The sequence below is a fragment of the Columba livia genome, chromosome 20, assembly GCF_036013475.1.
Source record: "Columba livia isolate bColLiv1 breed racing homer chromosome 20, bColLiv1.pat.W.v2, whole genome shotgun sequence".
NCBI lineage: Eukaryota > Metazoa > Chordata > Aves > Columbiformes > Columbidae > Columba > Columba livia.
This window is the reverse complement of record NC_088621.1, coordinates 10,419,878-10,433,500: the sequence shown is the minus strand read 5'-3', so window position 1 is coordinate 10,433,500 and position 13,623 is coordinate 10,419,878. Positions and strand designations below refer to the sequence as shown.

General features: G+C 54.7%; 2 protein-coding genes across 4 annotated transcripts in view; both read right to left on the bottom strand.

Moving 5' to 3' along the window:
• Window positions 1–3,141: 3,141 nt before the first annotated feature.
• SUPT4H1 (SPT4 homolog, DSIF elongation factor subunit) lies at window positions 3,142–5,966 on the bottom strand. Its single transcript, XM_065037304.1, has 5 exons — window positions 5,771–5,966; window positions 5,324–5,430; window positions 5,184–5,239; window positions 4,974–5,027; window positions 3,142–3,563 (listed from the first exon to the last, which is right to left on the bottom strand). Exons 1-5 carry the CDS (start codon window positions 5,837–5,839, stop codon window positions 3,496–3,498), a joined length of 354 nt encoding a protein of 117 aa, XP_064893376.1. The 5' UTR covers window positions 5,840–5,966; the 3' UTR covers window positions 3,142–3,495.
• A 140-nt stretch (window positions 5,967–6,106) lies between these two features.
• The window catches only part of RNF43 (ring finger protein 43), a 67,580-nt gene continuing 60,063 nt past the window's right edge, over window positions 6,107–13,623 (bottom strand). For all 3 annotated transcript variants that reach the window (XM_065037302.1, XM_065037303.1, XM_065037301.1), the window contains one exon: window positions 6,107–9,108. In XM_065037302.1, the coding sequence (XP_064893374.1) occupies window positions 9,065–9,108 (44 nt within the window). In that variant the 3' untranslated portion in view covers window positions 6,107–9,064. The remainder of the gene's footprint in view (window positions 9,109–13,623) is intronic.

The following is a 13,623-nucleotide window of genomic DNA, read 5'->3' as shown; positions in this document are numbered from 1 at the left end:
GGGGTTCACCCCACCTCACCCACAGCCCCCTTGGCTGGAGCCCAACACCCTCTAACACACATGGCCCTTCCTCTGAAGCCCGGCTTGTCCAAGCTATGGGACAAAGGCCAACGGGAGCCACTCTTGTCCCCGGGTGGTGGGAGCAGCGTGGGTGGGCAGGTCCCCATCCCCAGGGTGGCAGCACAGGGGCCCCCACACAGGTGGGGATGGCTCAGCGGGGCATTTCCCAGCACTGCCGGCAGCTGCTTCACACAGAAACACCGTGTGCTCTGTGGTTTTGGAAAGTCACTTTTCTCACCCCAAAGGAGAGCCGGGTATCGGTTCTCAAAACCCGCACCAAGAAAATCCACTGCCTTGTGCTTCCTGCCCGCGCTGCCGGGGCTGCCCCCCCTGCGGCTGAGAGCGGCCAGGCTGCTCCGGATGCCAAACCTGCAGGATTTTCAGGCCTGGCTGAAATATTTTAGCGTCATTTGGTGCAGGGGGAGGAGCCGTCTTAAATTGACTCAGATCTACAGCTCCCTGCCCGGTTGATGTTTTCTCTCCCGATTACAGCCCAGACTGCCACCGCTGCACATTTTTCCTCCAACTTCTCCAACGTGAGAGCTCCCTGCCCTACTTTTCTCAGCGAATAAAGCTCTGCGTTCATTTGCTTTTTGCTGCTAGAAAACTCAGGCAGCTCCAGGGCTGGAATCTTAACTGAAATGCTCATTTCTGGTGCTTTGCAGAGGGTCCAACGCTCAGCTCCGGCAGGCTGGCAGCAATGAATCACTGGGGCGGCGTGGGCTGGCGATGCGGTGCAGGCGTGGGCGAGGAAGCGGCTCACCGAGCCAGCCCGGGTAGAGACACCGGGTTCTTGGAAGCGCTGCAAGGTGCTGCAGACAGCAGAGGTGCAGCTCCCCCTGAAAGACCACCAGCATTCAGCCCGTTTGCCTCGCCACTCTGGCTCTATTGCACTTACACTGCAGCCCCCACCAGTCTTAAGCCCATATAAGCTGGAGTGGTTGCACATCCTGGCAAGGGGGAGGTCCCTGTGAGGTTGACGAGCCCCCTCACCCTCACTGAGAGGCACAGTGACAACACACACGGCTCCTTGGGGACCATTTCCCAAGCAAAACTCCCAGTGCTGGGCAGCAAGTGCAGCTTCCTGGGGGGATGATGTGAACCACCGACCCACACCCGGAGACTGGTCACACGAGCCCACCCTGCCCTGGACCTGTGCAGGGCCCTCTTGTCACCTCCTCTGCACCATGGGGCCAGGGGACAAGGTGGCCGCGCACTGTGGGGGGGCCTGATGCACCTCCAGTACTGGAGCAGCCCCAGCGCAGCTGGACTGGAGCCAGGGGAGGGGGACGCAGCCTGGGGGGGCAGTGGGGAGGGAGAGGTGCTGTGACATCCAGCGGGACACAGAGATGTGCCTCATGTCTCTCTTGCTCAGGTCCATCTCCAGCATGTCACCCCAGCCCCGCTGCACAAGGCCGTGCTGCCACCCCGTGGCACCTGACGAGCGAGCCTCCCAGGGCTGGGCATGGCCCAGCATCTCCCCACCTATCTGGAGACACAACCTCCCCAGCCCCACCTCCCTCCAGCTGCGGAAGGAGCCGCCCGCCTCAACTCCCCAGCCCCTTTCAACATGAACCTCGGCAGCTCTCACGGCTCCAGCTTTCCTGGACCGTTCCGGAGGGATGAACACAGCCCAGGGGGATCCCAGCTCAGGCCGTGCCTCTCGTGGCACCAAAACCACCCTCCAGGGCTCAGAGATTTGTGTCCAAAATGCCTAAACCGGAGCACCCCATGGAGTTGTGTCCCCACCTGCTGGGACAGTCTCATCTCTGTCCCACAGACCAGACCTACTGGGCATGGCCAAGGTGCTTCTCCTGCCCCATCTCTGCAAGCAAGCAAGCCTGGAGAATTATCAGGAAACTCAAAAGCTTCGGACGTTCACCAGGGACGTGTGAAAGCCAGAGTCAGCTCCCTCCTCTGCCTGAAGATGCCAACCTGCTGCTCCACCTTCCCAAGGGGGCTCTGACCCCCCAGCCAGGGGCTGCCACACAAACATTGATCTGTGCCTGGAAGCGTCTGCGGGAGCTCAGAGCCACCAACCTGACTCGGTCCCGGTCTGCACCGTGCAAATACTCAACTTCAGCATAATGCCTGTGAGACCCCAAGCCAAACGTGGGTTGAAACATCTTTCTCTGCAGTGCTTCACCTCAACTAATACTGTGGCCCCCACACAGCCCCCCTGGCTTCTCCAGCCGCACGTCCGCTATGAAACCCCTCAGGAAGCCGTGTCCTGGCTGACCTGCTGCACTTGGGACTCTTCAGCTCCATAAACCAGCACAGGACAGAGAACACGCCGCCTCTGCGCTCCCGGCAGCATCACTCCCCAACACTGACACGTTCCCTTTGCTGCAGCCGCTTTCGTCCCAGATTAAACGCAGTTTTCAGGCTGTATTGGTTTTCCACTATTTTCTACAAAAAAACACAGAAATTGACCTTTCCAGCTACATGATTAGCACAGAAAAAAACATGCTTATTTCACAGGGCTCCTGATCTTGGACAAGCCACCTTTGTGATTGGTGGCTGCTGAACTGGAACAAAAGAAATTAAGGAAGAGCCATCAGCTAAAGAGATTAAACCTCTTGAGAGCCCTCGCAATGCAGACGCTCAGGACATGCAGTGACAGCCAGGCCTCTCCAAGCAGGAGGCTGGACGGGCATTCCCACCCCTGCTTGTCCAGCCCTCCCCAGTGCTGCCCCCCAGCCACACCAGCACAGGGCCCACCTTGCTCTGCCCAGCCTGGAGGCCACCAACAGCCACCTGAGTGTTCTTCAAGCCCATGTCCCTGGTCCAGAACCCTGCAGGCTCAGGGCACTGAAACTCCAGGTAACTCCCTCCACACAAAATACTGACCATCACCTTACCACCCAGCTGTGAGCTGTAAGGCACAAATTGCTGGTCTGCTTGTTCCCACAGTGAAGGACACCCCAGCTTAGCCAGGGCAGGATCTCCAGACTGGAACGTGGTCCATGGCACAAGGGAGGCGCAGGGTCCAGCTTGGCAGGCGTGGGGCTGAGCACACAACCCCTCACACCGTCCCCTCGCTGCAGCAGGTGAAAACAGTGACCGACCAGACATGTGGGCTCCACTCTGCCAGGCTGCACGTTTTATTGAAATATTTACACAGCTACATCCCATTCCTCCTCTTTTCCACACCAGCTGTAAAACCCTTGGTGTCTCACCACCAAACACCACTTTCCCAGACGTACTCACACCCTCCCCCTTGTCAAGGCCCAAAATAAAGGTCTACGGTCTGTGTGGGCAGCCAGTGGAATGTCAGAGTCCAGAGGTGCTGAGCGGGAGATGCCAGCGAGCTCCCTCGGAGTCCCTGCTCGCGCCCCCACATGCTGAAGCCAGAAGGTTTCGGAGCGGTGCCCGCGTGCCTGCCAGCTCTCCAAACCCAGCACCGGGGAATGCTCCGGGCAGCACCACAGTCCCTTAGGTTTTTATAGCTGTGTCTCGGGACTTGTAAGCCACGCCACGGCTCTTCAGCTCTCGGACAATCCCTGCAGCAAGGAAACAAAACACATCTCAGTATTCTCGAGGGATGAGGAGCCCTGGAGAAACATGGTTGCTCCATCACAAAGCCTTCACCGGAGAGACCAAGAATTGGATGATCTATTTCTTCTGTATATCAACTTCACTCAAGTGTTCCCTCTTCTGGTTTAAATGCCCAGACAGAGCTATCAAATGTCAACTCTTGTTTTGCCTTTGGAAAGAAGCAGGTAAGAGATTTTGTTTACATCATTTTCTACTTGAAACTGTTTGAATATTATGACTGTGCTGAACAGGTAAAGCTCCTAAGCGCAGTCCTTAAACCTTTCAGTCACTCTGTGACCTGTCTGCACGTCCCACCTTCTCAGTAACCCTCGGGAGCAGAAGGTACCACGGGGTTTGACACGGTTCTCACCAGCGCCTCACACCATGGACAGCCAGACGACAGCTCATGGGGCCCACAAGTGCCGGTTTTCATGCTCCCCAGTCTTCTCACTCTCATGGTGATGTGAGGACAGGCTGAGCGAGGCCCAAGGCAGCAGCTCCCACCTGCACCCCTCGACACGTTGCCCCGTGCTGCTGCCTGCGGCCCCATCGAGCTCACGCCATCATCTGCCACACTCCGGTTACTTGGGATGTGCCCCAAGCCAGGCCAGCAGGTCCAAGCTTCCAACCTCGTCATGTTCCAGCTCCTTCCCAATGCAGACGGAGGAGCTCGGGCCAGAAATCAGGAGCCTGGGATTGCAGGCACAGCTCTCAGCCCGGGGTACGGGGCTGCACAACTCCTGGGGCAGGGCGCAGGGCTACGAGCAGGGCAGGGGCTCTCAGCCAGGCCCCACATGCGGTTTGTGCCTTACGGGGACAGGGCCAGCCCTCTGCACCCTCCGCTCCGTTTATAAACACAAACCCCACCTTAACATAAGCCCTCAGTGAAGCAGGGGAAGCGCCGCCTGCTCCCCGAGATTGCCACGATAGCACCTCCACCTGCGGAGCTCTTTTCTACAGACAAACCTTTGTGTTTCCCTATAGCTGAGCAGTTTGAAAGGCACCCACTCTCTGGAGTGCCCCTTCGACCACAGTTTATCCCTCTGATGCTCTGCCTGGCACCACAGGTTTTATTCAGCAGCATTTTCAGTATCAGCTTCTGGCAGGCACAGTGTTAAACGGCTGCAGGTAGAAAACCTGTGTGCAGAACACCCAAACCACCCTCCCTCTCGCAGTCACTTTGCCCTTCACCCCCACGGCCTGCGCCCTGGTCACAACACACAGTGTTCACCGAGGCCCAAAATCGTGATTTCATGACCCAGTGCAATACGCTGCCGAGTTTGTCACCTCAGAGGTGGCTACAGCCCCAACACCTCATACACACAATAATCCCCAGCCGTTCAGGAGCCTCCCCCTCAAAAAGCTGGCGGTGTTACCTTGGGGCAGGCGGCCGGTCACCGACACCGCGTACACACCCGGCTTGAAGTTACCTGGGGAAAGAAACACGGAGTGACCCGCAGGGATGGACCAGCCTCCCCACCAGCCCCTGCCCCCCCGGGGAGCAGAACCCCCCGTGCAGCCCCACAGAGGGGCTGCTGGAGAAAAGGGACCTCCAGCTCTCAAACCAGACGGGAAAACCCACTCACTGATCCGCTGCCACTTGGAGACCCAGCTGTCCTCGGGGCTCATCATGGCGATGATCCTGCGGGAGGGGTGGCAGTGAGGGGACACTCCCCGGCCGGGCGTCCCCAGGCACCGCGGGGAACGCGGCCCAGGCCGCACTCACCCGTCGAACGAGGAGCTGGTGCAGTCATAGACCATCTCCCGGTTGCCCTTCATCTGCAGGTACGCATCGCAGTTGTCGCAGCCGTCGTACTCGAACTGGTCGATGGTCTGAGGGGACACGGGGGTGAGCGCGGGGCCGGGGGGGGTGAGCGCGGGGCCGGGGGGGGTGAGCGCGGGGCCGGGGAGGGCGGACGGGGCCCAGCGGGGCCCGGGGCGGCCGCAGGGGCTTGGGGAGGGAAGAGAGAGCAGCCGGGGCGGCCTGTACCGGGAGAAGGGAGAGAGCCCCGGGAAGCGGAAAGGCCCGTCGGGGCGGCGGAGCGCCCAGCGGCCGGGGGAGGCCCGAGCCGGGCGGCGGGCGGGGAGAAAGGCCCAGGCCGGGCAGGGGCTGTTCCGGGCCGGGGCACAAGGGCCGGGGCCGGGCAGGGAGCGGTCCCGGGGCCGGTCGCACCTTGACGAGGGAGCAGAGCAGGCAGGCGCGGAGGTGCCGCAGGTCCTTGGGCACGGTCTCCAGCGCCATCGCGCCGCCGCCGCGCAGGCGCAGAGCGGGGCGGCCCGGAGAGGGGGCGGGCGACACCCCCCGCGGGATCGCGGTCCGGAACGGGCGGAGCCCCCGGTCCAGCCCCCGGTCCGGCCCCCGGTCCGGCCCAGCTCCCGGTCCGGCCCCCGGTCCGTTCCCCGCGGCCCCTCTGTCGGCGCCGGGGCCCTGCGGTCGGTCCGCGGTGTCGGTCGGAGGCGCCTCTGGCAGCGCTCGGTGCAAAGAACAAAACCACGCGAGCACACCGGGTACATGGATAAATATATTAGTAAATAAATATATTTCTGAGCACATCAGCATATTCACACATCTTTGTTTCTATCGGATATAAATATACAGTTTTGCATATATATAAAACGTATTTTTTTTTTCTTTTTTTTTCTTTTTTTAGGGTCATAATTTATTCCCAAGCCCCACGAGCCAGGACAGACTCAGAAAACAAAACAAAACAAAAAACCAGCGACAAAAATAACCAATATTCACATTTCAAAAGGATCTGACTGTTACAAAAGGGGCTCTGGGTCCGGCCGCGGTGCCACGGGGGGTGGGAGCTCCGGGGTGACGGTCCCTGGGGAAGGGGCTTCGTGTTCGGACAGAGCACGTTCGGGATGCTCTGGCTTCCGTCAGTTTTCAGCTGGGACTTTGGACACAACGAAGGAAAATGAGCTCGGCTTCATCGCAGCGATGCTGAAGAAATGGGACAGGGGTGTTGCGCCGGCGCGAGAGCTGCAGGGCTGAGAGGAGCTGTTCCCCGTTTTCTCAGTCATTGCTTCTTCTCTTCCAGGCGGCCAAGGACGACAGTCCCTCTACTGAAAAGGATCTTAAAAACCACCTTCAGGAGCGTTCCTCCCTCTCCTTCCACCCAGGAACCCACCGAGGCAGACCTGCACGCTCTCATTGAGCTCTGCAAACCCCAGGGAGGGGGCCCAGCATCTGGGATGGCTGTTTTCTAGTAGAAAAGGAGCAGCAGCATAAACCTCAGGAAAGGAGAACACTCCGAAGCAGGCGCTGCCCTGCACAGCCCGGTAATACTGCAGTGGGAGTGGAGGGGGTGCGTTAGTACTGACCACTTTCTCAAGGAGCTTAGGGCTTGCCGCAGATTCGGACCCCCAGAGAAGAGGACTTTCAGACTGCAAACTAAACGGTCGTTCCTTTGAGGCAGTGAAATGTGTCCCTGGAGGCTCTCGGCCTTCTTGACTCCTAAAGAAACCAGCGGGAGCACTCGGACTTCATGACCCTCCCCGCTGTAAAGTCATCTGAGCCCTCCAGGATGGCCAAGGACAGGGGAGCTGGCTGAGACAAGCCATGGACCACACGCACAAGAAGTTGAACTGGGGGAATCTAGACCCGTTCCTGGGTTTTTTCCTCTATTTAAAGACTGACTTTCCTGTAAGGGAGAAAACGTCTGAGCTTGTGTTTTCTGCTTGCTCCGTAGGATGAGCAAAAAGAGCCTGAAACGGTTAAAATGGAATTCTGCTGGGTTCTTTGAAGAAAGAAATTCAGCCCTTCTCTAGACTGAAAGATCCCGCAGTGGCTCGGTCACGGGAGACAAGAAATGAACACTGGCAAGGGAATCATGTTTTGTTTAAAACGGTGCTATCAGCTGATTTTTAACACCATCGCTTGAATGCAGAGATGATGGCAGCTGAGGGACAACAAAGTGATCAAAAGTGGCAAGAGCCGTTGGTTTCCAGTGAAGTCAGAAGCAGCTGGGAAAAAGATTAAGGGCAGGAAGCCCCGTGAAAGCTTTCCTCACCCACGAAGGCAGGATGAGCCCGAACTGACACCGAGTGCACTCTCACAAAGTGGAGAAGAAGCTGCAGCTTCACAAGAAGCCCCAGAAAGCACCGAGCACTGGGCAGGTGGGGGGAGTCTGTCCCTGCTCCGGGTTTCACACTGTCAGGAGTTACCCTCAGCTCCGCTTCACGTGGTGAATTCTTTGGCCTGAATGATCATTTAGGGCAATGAACTCGACAGTCTAATTCCCCGCTGTTTGGGTTCTACGTGCTTTGAAATTGGCAGGTTTTATTTTCCTTCGACGTCCCCAAATTATGAGATGTAGGAAATAAGAGCTAGTGATGTTCCAAAAAAAAAAGGGAGCGGGAAAAAAAAAACTAATAAAATGAGAGCCAAGCGATTTTGCAAGTTTTCTCTCTCCATCATCAAAACGCTAGAAAAGGCAGAAGGGTATTTTGAAAAATGCCTTGGCAGGGTCATTTCAGGTGTCTCAGAAATATGAAGATAAAGCTGGGTGATGGATGGGGCTCTGCTCTGCGTTTATTACACATGCTTTTGCTGGGATTTTTTGCTGTGGTTTGGGGCAACGAGGGAGGAAGGAGAGAAGCAGGAGCCTCGTGAACTCAGGGTTTCCTCGTGACTCCTGTGGGAGCGGCATCTCAGATGTGAAACAGGCTCAAGAAAGGAGTTGCTCCTACCAGGGCTGCCACCTCCCCTGTTCTGAGGGTAAGCGAGGGAGTTAGAAGATGAGTGAAGAGTCTCGTTCACATTGCCAGATGAGAGGGTGGATTCTTTGCAATGGAAAGAGTCTGGCCCAGCTCCTTTCCAGAAACGCTGACATTGTCCCCGTGTCCCCACTCCTGCTGCTGGCACAACGCAGCGAACGGCCGAGATGATGGCAGCTGAGGGACAACAAAGTGATCAAAAGTGGCAAGAGCTGTTGGTTTCCAGTGAAGTCAGAAGCAGCGCCTTGCAGCGCTGACCTGGCGAACACCTTGTTCCTGTGTCTGAAATAAGAGTGGAAAAGTTAAATGAAGAAGTCTGGCTTTTGACCTAAGTGAAGAAATGAAGTCAGGAGCTATCAGGCCACAGAAAGTTGTTTCTGCAGCTTTTGGTCTCGAAGGCTTGTTTATTTTTGAAGGGTTTAGCAAAACCTTCTGAGGCATGAACATGCCAAAATAGCAGCTTGCTCTCGCTCCGCGAGCTGGTGACTCCCACGCAGACGATGATGCCCCGGGTGCAGGGGGCTGCCTGTGCCTCCCACAGAGAACACGGCTCTGTGTTTCTTGACCATCGCAACTCAGGAACACGTGAGGACACCACCGTGTTTGCTGTGTGCAGCGTGGCATGGCCGGGCTGGTCCTTCTGCGCTGCCCGTGCGGAGAGCGAGCCGTGAGCTCCTCTGCAGCCGGTGCGCTGAACATCTCTGTCCGCTCCAGCTCTCCAGTAGGCAAACAGGCCAGTGTTTTATTAAACAGAGTGTTCGTGGACATCCTGGACTTCCTCTTCAGATCCTGCATTCAAAGAAAAGGAAAAGAGAAAAGCATCAGCTACAAGTGGCTGAACATCCCCGGACTCTGCAGCTGCGGGGGCCCTGACCCCACAACACAGGGAACAGATGCTGCGGTGGAAGCCACTGAGTTTCTCTCAGTATTTTGGAGGGGCTTTTCTGGCCACTTCCCCAATCAGTTTATTCCTCTAAGCACAATAAAATAGAAAGGTAAGATGTCAAGCTCCTCTTTATATATTTTAGAAGATACAGGCTGAGGACACAGTGCACCCCAGGATTCACATCACTGCCACGTTTGCTTGAGGCTTTTTGACATTGGCTCTTTAAGAAAAGTCTGTATGGCCATTTAAAAAATGATTAGCAACAGAAAATCACACTGATTTGTATTCACAGTGCCACGGCAGCACCTTCCAGGCACAGGGGACAACAACTGGAACTGCAGACAGCAAAAGCAAGTGGTGTGTTTGTGCAAAAAAGGGATGGCACACGCATTTCGTGCTGACACACACACCACAGTCCCTTCCAGCTCTGCCCAGAGCTCCTGCATGGGGTCAGCATACCCCAGAAAGCTACACGTGCATTATTCTACGTTTCCTTTTTCCTAAATGTTCCTGAGATCAAAAGGAAACAAATGCCCATACAGACGTTCATAGAGAGCAATTCAAACCAACTTTTCGAAACAGTCACAGCGAATTCTTGTTGGGTATAAATCAGCAGCTATAGGAACAGGACCTCTGAAAATTAAATATATGGGAAGAAAACAAACAAATGAGATTCTGCTTTGAAAATGTAGCAAATTGATGTGAGAAAGTCAACGCGCAGGCACAGTGTTATACATATATATGTGTGTGCAGGCATGGTCAAAGTACCAGAAGACAGAGTTTGAGCGTGTCTGGTGTTTTGTCACCAGTACATTGACTGAGCCATTGCCAACTGCTCCTCCTGGACCCCAGCGCATGTGTGACACAAAAGACTGTGCAGCTTCCCTCTGTGATCAGTCGGATGCCCCGAGTCTCAAAGAGCATTATTGAAGTACTTTCTGAAAGCTGTGCCTGTGTGAGTGTCCCTGTTACACAACCAGGAAGGGAGGTTAAAAACGGGCCGTGAAGTGGGAGGGGTGGCAGAGCCTGAGCTGCCGAACCGGCCATCGTGACCCACACAGGGCGACGACCTGCAGGGACACACCTTGGGGATATAGCAAAAATCTTGTTCTTTGGGTATTAGGTTTTAGCGGTGGTGATTACCTTCAAATCCTTTTCCCCCTTTCCAGTAAAGATCAAAGACACGACATGAAAGGGAACGGCCGAGAGGACGAGCAGGAGCTGGCAGAGAGGGGAGGATGCTGCCGGCGGCTGCAGGAGCTGACATTGCCCAGAGAGAGAAATCGGGAGGTTTCATCAGCCTCTGCTGTTCTGGGGTGAGATCTGTGTGCGCTGGGTGGTTTAGGCAGCCGTCTAGCTGTAATTCACTGCCAGCTGTCTGACGTCTCTGCAAAGGATCCGTTCAGCATTGCCTGAGGACTGACTGCAGTGAAATGACTCCCGGGTACAGTCACCCAGGCAAGAGAGGCTGGGATGTGTCTTTATGCAAACCCCACCAAGAAAAGCTGGAGTACTGCATCCAGTTCTGGGCTGCCCAGTGCAAGAAGGACAAGGAATTACTGGAGAGTCCAGTGGAGGGACACAGAGATGCTGAGGGGTCTGGAGCATCTTTGTGATGAGGAGACACTGAGAGAGCTGGGGCTGTTGAGCTGGAGAAGAGAAGCTGAGAGGGATCTGATCAATGGGATCAGTAGCTCAGGGTGGGTGTCAGAGGATGGACCAGACTCTGTTCAGTGGTGCCCTGCATGAGCAGGGCTGGGCTGGGCATCTACAGAGTTCCTGCAGCCCAACCAGCCTGGGGTTCTGTGAAAAGCTGGTGCTCAAGGAAGCGGCATAAACTCCAAGATCACCAAGTGTCTTTGGGGTCGTGTGGCTGTGGGCAGTGATTCCCTGTGGTGCCAGCGCACAGCACTGCCTGCACCAGTGAGTTTCTCCTGGACCAGGATTCAGCCTCACCTGCGGCTGGGCGAGGTAGGAACGCACCCGAGGGTGCTGCATCCCACAGGAGCACCCTCAGCTTCTAGAAACCCTGGTTTAGAGACTTCCCAAGCCAGAGATTATATTTGCATCTCTGCCTTTGATAGCTCTTGATCTCGGATCTCAAACCCATTTGACTTCTGGCATCTACATCCTCTGGGCAATCAGCAACAGTTCCCTACGCACCCTGTGTTACTTTATTGGATGTTTTAAAGCTTCTGGTTCCCATTTGATGCCACCGCTTATTTTGTTATAAACAATAGTGAGTCTTTCTTATCTGCCTTTGCCCCTGCTCTCCTGACTTCATATCCTCTGCTTGTCATCTTCTTCCCACATCAAGGTCTCTATATTCTTTCTGTTTCTCAGAAAAACCCCAGCATTGTGAGTGTGCTCGATGCCCTCACGCACGTCTCCCCAGTCTGCTGTACGCGTTTCTGAGAAGCGGTGACCAGCGGCGGATGCGAGCTGTGAAAGCATCACACACGCAGCTGCACGAGGGCACTTTCTGCTTCTCCCCCGTTTGTTCCCTCACAACTCCTGATAATCAATTGATTTTTACTGAGAAGCAGTTCTGCTTGTGTCTGGCATTTTGTGTTACTCACGCGGGATTTCATCCGCCACTCTATTGCCCAGGAACCTGGCAACAGGAGTTCCTTCCCTAATGCTTTGTAAACGGTTTTAAAGCTGACAGTCCTGAAGGATTTTGGCTTTTATAAACTTTGCTATCTCCTCTCCTTGTCCAGGATATTTATGAGCTTGCTGAAAGGCGCAGACAGCCGGAGAACTCCATTTACCTCCTTCTCTGAGTAACTTTCCTCCATTAAGTCTGATTTGCACTTTGTCTGCTATTTTTTAGCCAGTTATTTACCTATGAGAGCACCTTCCCTTTTATCCTTTGAAAGCTTCATTCCCCTAAAAGATCTGCAAGGCCTTATCTCTCTCTACAAAAGCTGCATTACCTCCTCCCCTGGTTTTCACATTTAGCCATGTGCTTACAAGTCAGACCCTGTATTTGAATTTTTAACGATTCGCTTGGCAGGAAAGTCAGGCTCATCGTTCCACGGCCTCGGCTGTGTCAGGCTGATGTTCCCCAGCTCTTTCTGTGGCTCAGGGCTCGGGCAGCACGTTGCTGTCCACGCTCCTGGTTTAGCAGTTTTGTGCTTCGGCCCCTGCACGATGCTCAGGTGAGTGATCTGCGGCCTGGGCAATTTGTCACTATCCACTTTATTGCCGCTTTCAGAAATGCCCATACTGATGGTTTAATTTGTGAGGGATCTTCTACCTCACAGAGATGTGAGAAGCTCCTCAAGCACTTCCACCCTCATCACTGGTGCAATACATTCAGTGCAGCTCCAGCCCTTGAACATCCCGCTGAGACCCGCGCTGCTCCCTGGACCTGCAGAGCCTCCTTCTCCCTTCTACTGGAGCCAAACACGTTTGCATTAACAGCCTCTCTCTTTTCAAGCTGTTCACAGCAATCTCCCCTGGCTGCCTCGCCGTGGCTCTGCACTTAGCTTTGCACCCAGCCCTCCTCTGATCTGTTTGTCTCACCACACCTTTGCTTCAGAAGAACGGCTTCTTGCTTTAATTTTGCCCCCTCTGCTGCTCGGCCAGCCCTTTTTGGGGCTTTAAATGATGCCTGTGCCCCAACGCATCTTCTTTTGACTGCTGCTTTTCGTATTATGTGAAGAAGATTCCCATGTATATGCAGGCTCCTCTTTCACAGCCTGTGCTAACACAGTGTATTATAACCCTCACACCACACTCCTCCTTAGGTGAAGCTGGGGATTTTTGTGTCTCTTGTCACTGTATTTCATACTCTCCTTAACACATAATGTCCCTCCCATGCCATCAAAACAGACACACTCCTCTCCTCTCCTCTCCTCTCCTCTCCTCTCCTCTCCTCTCCTCTCCTCTCCTCTCCTCTCCTCTCCTCTCCTCTCCTCTCCTCTCCTCTCCTCTCCTCTCCTCTCCTCTCCTCTCCTCTCCTCTCCTCTCCTCTCCTCTCCTCTCCTCTCCTCTCCTCTCCTCTCCTCTCCTCTCCTCTCCTCTCCTCTCCTCTCCTCTCCTCTCCTCTCCTCTCCTCTCCTCTCCTCTCCTCTCCTCTCCTCTCCTCTCCTCTCCTCTCCTCTCCTCTCCTCTCCTCTCCTCTCCTCTCTGTAATTTCACATGGGAATTACAGAGTCCCATTGTTTGTTTGGGTTTTGTTTTGTTTTTTAAACTGGGTTTCTGAAAAGTTTATATCAAAACTTTAATTGAAAGCCAGGCTTTCTAACTCATCCACTTATACTTTTAGCCATACATTATTTATCTAGAGGCACATATGCATTTCTCTTTGGTCTCCTTGTCTATTTTTTGTGTCCTGCTTACATAGGACTCTCTATAGAGATTGTTCTTTGCTCTTTTTACTTGTTCTATAATGATTTATGTCCAGTCTCTAA